Below are 6,973 nucleotides of genomic sequence, written 5' to 3'. Positions count from 1 at the left end.
AATCTTTCTGCAATGTAGCATCTTTCTGAGAGGGGGAAAAACAATATTTGATGAACCATTTGGATTTATTTCTTGTTCATGTACACTTTAGCATCTTTCATCTAAGTTTTAATACTACAATCCACCAAAATCAAAAAGGTAAACAATAAATGATCCAGAAAAAAAATAAGTTAATATAAAAAACTGGATACCAATGGAAATGGCTTAGTGTTACTAAAATGACCTGTTTTTTGTTTGATTAAAGTTTCTCATGAACGTTGCAGTTTTTTTTTTTTTTGTCTGGCACTATAACTCTCTATACACTACATGACACTTAATTTTGCTGCATGATCATCTATCTAAAAACTCTAATCACAATATAATATAGCAATGATTATTTTTTAAAGTAAAACTGATCTGATTTGATCATAATGAGATGAAACAATAAGGTTTCATTTAAAAGCACAAACAAGTTATACTGCATGCATAACATCATAATAGTAGATTTTCTTAGGGACATATAGAAAATGCTGTCCCGTCACACACGTGATGCTGCAAAAGACATTAAAGTAATATGTTCAAACATCTGTGTAAAAAACAATGTTAAAGCAATGAAAAGGTAGTGCAGTGGAGTTTCTCTTATACTGCTACATGAGATTCCTACATTCAAAACTGTGTTAAACATTAAGAATGCCTGTAAAAAAAAAAAAAGAAAGAAAGAAAAGTGCTTGACCTTGATTAGTGACCACAAGACTACAATATCACTTTATTCTTGTCCCTGTTTTAAAATGACTACTGGTTGTAATAATGGTGTCTGAACTGATTAAAAGGTTGTTAGTCGACTCCTTTTGCTTTCAGTTCATCTTGTACTCGTTTCAGGTAATCTGGATCTGGGTAACCATAACTGCAAAGAAGAAAACATAATTACGACACTTATGAGAACTACTGTATATTAAACACTGCTAAAAATAAAAGGGCTTGTCTCAGAGAAGGCAACCACCCAAAAATGATGACACCACCCAAACTGTGTACTCACGAGGTTGGCCCACCATAACGAGACGTCTTATGGTGAATGTCATTCCAGGTCACCACATTGTTGTGTCCAGTGGTAGATGAGCGTCCGATGGTGAAAGTGAGCCGCTGGTCGAATGCCCTCTGCAGAAGCTTCAGTACCTTATTCCCCTCTGCTGAGTCAGGGAGGTAAGCTATGCGGGACACACCCTGGTACGGCATGCCTGGGTTTGGGTGTTCATCCTGCAGAGTATGAGGTAATCAAAAGGCAACATTTCAACTGTGTAACTGATTGTTGTCATAACGAACAGCTTAAAGCAAATGAATATCTTGCATGTCATTGCATTTGTACTCACCCCCTGATATCCACTTGGTATATGGTAGTTAATTATTATTGTACCATATCTTTCATATCCAGGGAGAGAGGATCTGTCCGATGAGACAGTCATGGTTCCTCCTTTTGGTTGCGTCCCTGTAAGACTGCCGTATATCTCTCCACATATCGGACAAGTTGGCTTCACATGGAAAGCTCTCTCCAAACAGTCTTTACAAAATCTGTGTTTACATTTAGGCAAGACTGTGGATTCAGATATCTTGATTGTTTCCAAACAAATTGGACACGTCTCATCTTTGGCTTGGTCTATTGATGTCTGTTGTTTCACAGGTTGCGTGTAAGGTGTGTCATTGACTTTTGTTTTATTTGGGGTTTGGTAGTGTGAATATGTCCGTGTACTGCCATTGGGAAATGTGTCAAATCTTTCAAGGCTTATGAAGTTGCCAGTCAGTTGCAATCGCCTTTCATCTTTACGAGTGATTTGGAGTTCTGGAAATTCTGCTTGGCAACGCGCAACAAGTCCTCGACTGTAATCGTATGTCCTAGTTTGCAGCCCCGTTGCAATCTTTTGATACAATGTTATAAACTGTTCTCGTGCAAACTGAGCGTGAACGCGCTTACCAGACGGAGATATGAAGGTCACGTATCTATCATCTCGCTTCATGAGAACTGCATTCCTTTTTTCAATTATGTCAAGTTCCTTGTGTTTCATTTCTTCAATGTAATCCATAACAATGCCATCAACCTCAACTTGTTCAACTACTAAAGAGTTACTTTGAGCTGGTCTCTCCTCTTTTCTGAGATCCCTACTTCCATCACGTGTTATTTGCACAATTGTACTCCTGTACATATCTTCAGCCTCTCGAAACGAGCCGCTGGCAACACCATACGCGTCTTCAGATTTGTGTTTAGTAGTCTTGCTTTTGCTTGCAACTGAATTTGGCGGGTGCAGTATCACTGCAGTGAATATCTGCAATGAATTTGAAAATAACAATCATAGCTGATTTATTTACATGGTATCTGCATTGGTTTTAAAATCAGGACTTTTTTTAAGAACTGACTGACGTCACGCTTACGTCTAAAGACACTAATAAACAGTACACATTTTAAGTAACTGGAGTCGTGACATGAAATCCTTAACTGATAAATAATATCGTCGACAGGGTTTTAGCATGACTGTTAGCAAACTCACCTGTGGCAGGCTCGTCATCTCGATCTCCACTGATGGCGTCGTTCAGTTGTCAGGGAAATCTAAACAAAGCGGGAACGAAACGAGCTAAGAGCTAGTGTAAACGTCAATAAGTTTGTTTCAGTAAAACGATAAAGTTATGCATTGTTTTCTAAAGAGTAACGTTAGTAACAAGTTGAAGCGCTTTTCGTTTCGTCCAATATATAATCACAGTGTCCCCAGGACACTGTTGACACTTTTTGAATACACACTGCAGTTTGTTTCACTTTTTCAAGCAGGAAGTCATTATCGGGTTGCCAGGTCCTAGTAAAAAACAGTCCAAGGCCTCCTCAAAACCCGCCCCAAAGGAATATAACACTAGCCTGTTTTCCTCCGTCCAGAGTTAACACATGCGGTGTCAAAAACAATATTTTGCAGTTAGTTTTTAATTACAAAGATACGGTTTTAAACTATTTTTGTAAAAAATTAAGTAGGTAATTCTACCCACTTAACAGAATAATCTAAAAGACCAGTTAATGTATACGAGTATCGTTATCGAAATTAGTCATTTAGAAAATCGTCCATACTGATTGTAATAATATCAAAAGAGCAGCAGCCTGCTTTGAATAAAGTAAACAGTTGTATGTATGCATTATTCGTCGAGTAGACGACACCCTCACTTATGATAACGTAGAAAAACATTTACACCACAAGAGGGAGTTAGAGGTCCATTCAGGTAAAAAGACCTTGTTTCACCAAGAATAATATAAATTACACACGTCCCGCTCTCGGTCCTCTCTTGTGAACTAGAGCAACACAAGCCTATTTCTGCGCACGAGTTAAATTATGCATATACATTTATGTCAAAAGAGATTACTATATGCTTGGTCATCTGACAATATTTATTCCTGTCAAATTTCGCTCACCTGTGATGGACTGGCCATCTGTCTGGGGTGTCCTGCGACCCTATGGAGGACAAGCAGTCTAGAGAATAGATGGATGGATGGATACCACTATCCATCATCACTTTTACCCCAAGCCCATTCACATTTTATTTTAAAAGGGTCCTATTATTTCCCTTTTGACAAGATGTAAAATAAGTCTCAGGTGTCCCCGGAATGTCTATAAAGATAATTTATTATTTGGTGCTGTAAATAAAAACCCTTTCTTGGGCAGAAGCAAACATTTTAAAAAGAGAACTGCTGAATTTAATGATCAGTTCTGTCAATGATTAACAGGATGTGTAATCTTCCCTTAAAATAATTGTCATCATGTCCCTTTAGGTTGTGCAAACCAGCTAAATGTCCACTTAGCTCACCATCCACAAAAAAAAAAAAAAAAACTTAGTCAGAGCTGCTGTAAAAACAAAATGTACTTGAGCATGATGCAGATACATAATATAGAGAATATGACATCATTAAACCATTCAACAGCATTACCACCACCACACACCCACCGGAAGCCCACAAACACATTGCCAGAGACCCCTCCCCCTCAAAGATATATCATTAGGGACTCATCAGAGAGGAAAACATCTTCAGAGAGGTCCAGCAGCTAGCATCAAGGCATCACTGCACAAGAACACCACAAAAGACCCCAAAACCTAAATAATCAGTCCTTTTAAGTATAAAGACTAAAACCCAGCATTAAACAGACGTTGAAAAAAAATCCAAATTAATTTTTTTTTAATAATGGGTTTTTAGTCACTTCTTTTCCAAATCAGCTAAATGTAAATTTTCTTGAGGGCTATAAATAATAAACCGTCCAGAGAGGTGACTTGTTCAGACCAGCAGACTACTGCACACTTTTAGACGATGTTCAACATAAGTACAATAGATGGCAGTAGAGTAGTTCACAATAACTTAACAAGGCAGCCTCTGTTTACTTGATCGCTAGATGGCAGAAGAGTTCATGCTTGGGTCTAACTAATAACACCAATCTTCTTTTTAGTAATAAGGTTGCAGTTAGACTTACATTTCGACAACACACATCAAGCAAATTCATGCCAAAATCGATTGTTACAACACCTTCTCTTAATGTTTTGCCTTTATGACCAGGGGGGAATATAGCACTTTGCCTACTACACGACACGCAGACACAACTGTCACCCAAAACCCACATTTCTTCTGCACCGAGTCATTGCTGTTTGCGTTCATTTACATTAAACTTAAGGCTGTAAATGGGCAGAGGAAAAAATATTTCGAGTTAAATGTTTTGTTTTTAAGTTAGCTGTTGGTGGCTTTGCACGTCTGGCTAACATGAAATTCTTAAAGGGGACCCTAATTGGAGTGAGACTTCACCATTGAGATGCTCCTGTCGGATATCACACAATCGGCCACCTGCACATGACACAAATTATGTGTCCGTACAAGACGACTTGTCAACGACTCTTTGGGACATTTGTGAAAACAGGAGGACAGCCAGCCAAACCGACTCCCGTTTATCACAGTATGTATGCTTGCCTCCAGAGAAAGTAGATATTTTAATCTATTTATTAGTTGGGGACCTTTTCATTTCTTCATCTTGTATTATTCTTTGAGATTTTGTTATCTTATTATTTTATTATTATTATTATTATTATTATTATTTCATTTTTAGTTAAGACGCTGTTTTAGTTTTTTTCTTTTTTTCGTATTCACTTCAATGTTAGGATACGCACGAAACTTTTAAAATTACTTTACCAGAGTGCTTCATTTGTTTTGATATTATTGCAAAAAAATATAAAATAAATAAAAAAATGTTTGTCCAGGGTATGTAAAGAAGAAAAAAGAGTTGTGCATTTCCCACGCACTCTGAAATAGTGATAGCATCTGTAAGATAGGAAGCCTATATTTGGACAGGGCAGGCGTCTATTTACACATAACGGGTTTGATAATAGGAGTTTTTTTTTCCCTTTAGAATTTCCAGAAGAAAAAATCGTTTTTAATAAAAACATTTAATTCAGTCATTTTTTTGAACATAAAGCAGGCACGTTTATATTGAGAGCGCGCGATTAGACTTAGGTTACAACAGGGTGAAATAGTGTTGTGAGGAATAAAATATACTATTTTTATAAGTTAGCGGGACACTTAAAAGACAATTTATATTAAGGTTGATGCGGTCAGAATGGCTATTTAATGAATAACACGTAGCCTATAATGTGCATATCAGCTAGTATTTTGTAGCGCTCATTTGAGTTAAAATCTTGAAGTATAGGTTAGCCTAGCCTACTACTAGCCTAATATAACAAGTAACTTTTGTTAGTTAAATACTATTAAATAATAAACTTAACAGAATCATATTAGCTTATTAATAATATTAAGAAATAGCTAATATTAGCTGTTGTTAATCTATTAAAAGCAAAACCACCAATGATATCGACTACATAGGCTATATTTCGCGGATTTAGAATTATTCTATTAAGAATAGTTTTTGTAGACTGTTCGCATAACAAAATGAAGGTGTACATTTTCTTTTCCATTTGAACCATTATTTACATTTCGTCTTGACATGCTGGCAGATTTATGTTTCACTCTTATCGATTTGCGCAAAATGCTGGAAATCACTGCGTTGCTAAAAAGACGCTGAGTCTGCAAACGCATGTCTCACAGCGGAAAATATCAAGCAATGCCCCGGTCCAAGCATCACTGCCAGTCCTCAGATAGCACGGATCCCAAAAAAGGCCACCAGTGTGGATTTAATGGCAGTGAAAGTATTATGTGGAATCGGATTGAGGGAGATCTAGACATCTGTCAAAGGCAGCCAATAGAATGTACATTAGTAATATTGAACCAAGAAAGACGTCGGCAGATCGGGGAGGATTAAGTAGGCTACAATTCATAATCTGATCACGAAAACTCGGCTGCTTGAAAGCATCCAGGCGGCCACAATGCATATGACAAAAGGGGCACACATCAAGATGCCCTTCTGCGTTAGATTCACAATCCAACCTGAATGTTATCACGGACTATATAGCCCATCAGACTGTCGCCTAGCCTAATTCCTTCAACCATTTTCTGTTCGGAAATTACGCAGGCTAAAATTAAGATAGCCTACTTTTGATGCATGCATAGTTGAATGCTCTTTTTAAAAGAACACTATATTAAAGAAAAAAAAAATTCTCAACACTAATATTTTTACCTACATATATATATTCTCAACACTAATATTTTTACCTACATATATATATATATATATATATATATATATATATATATATATATAGGCACCGGCGGCGCCAGGGGGGGTCTTGGGGGGTCTCAAGACCCTGCCAAAAAATGCCTTGACCCCCCATTTGACCCCCCAGCCTCTTCCTGATTAAAAAATATATATATTCGGGATAAAGATCCAAAAATGTTTCTCTTCAAACTACGCAGAACATAATAAACAATAATTATTTCGACATTTATTCATACACTGAACCGAGAACCGTTTCTGTCGGACGCGTCCGATTCGAGAACCGATGAGCTGATGATAACTGCGCATGCGTGATTCAGTGTGAA

At 37.2% G+C, this 6,973-nt stretch overlaps 1 protein-coding gene across 1 annotated transcript; it reads right to left on the bottom strand.

The window, feature by feature from the left end:
- Positions 1-46: 46 nt before the first annotated feature.
- Positions 47-2,816, bottom strand: LOC113069744 (E3 ubiquitin-protein ligase DTX3L-like). The gene is made up of 4 exons (XM_026242859.1): positions 2,517-2,816; positions 1,347-2,294; positions 1,016-1,233; positions 47-883 (listed from the first exon to the last, which is right to left on the bottom strand). Exons 1-4 carry the CDS (start codon positions 2,532-2,534, stop codon positions 814-816), a joined length of 1,254 nt encoding a protein of 417 aa, XP_026098644.1. The 5' UTR covers positions 2,535-2,816; the 3' UTR covers positions 47-813.
- Between the last annotated feature and the right edge of the window lie 4,157 nt (positions 2,817-6,973).

The sequence above is a fragment of the Carassius auratus genome, unplaced genomic scaffold (genome assembly GCF_003368295.1).
Source record: "Carassius auratus strain Wakin unplaced genomic scaffold, ASM336829v1 scaf_tig00002512, whole genome shotgun sequence".
Taxonomy (NCBI): domain Eukaryota; kingdom Metazoa; phylum Chordata; class Actinopteri; order Cypriniformes; family Cyprinidae; genus Carassius; species Carassius auratus.
The sequence above is the reverse complement of the archived record's forward strand: the minus strand, read 5'-3'. Positions and strand labels throughout refer to the sequence as shown.

Excerpts from the sequence above, each read along its gene's own strand:
- LOC113069744 (XM_026242859.1), bottom strand. Across the intron at positions 1,234-1,346 it reads TACCAAGTGGATATCAGGGG|GATGAACACCCAAACCCAGG; the intron begins GTGAGTACAAAT and ends CATACTCTGCAG. Across the intron at positions 884-1,015 it reads CGTTATGGTGGGCCAACCTC|TTATGGTTACCCAGATCCAG; the intron begins GTGAGTACACAG and ends TCTTCTTTGCAG.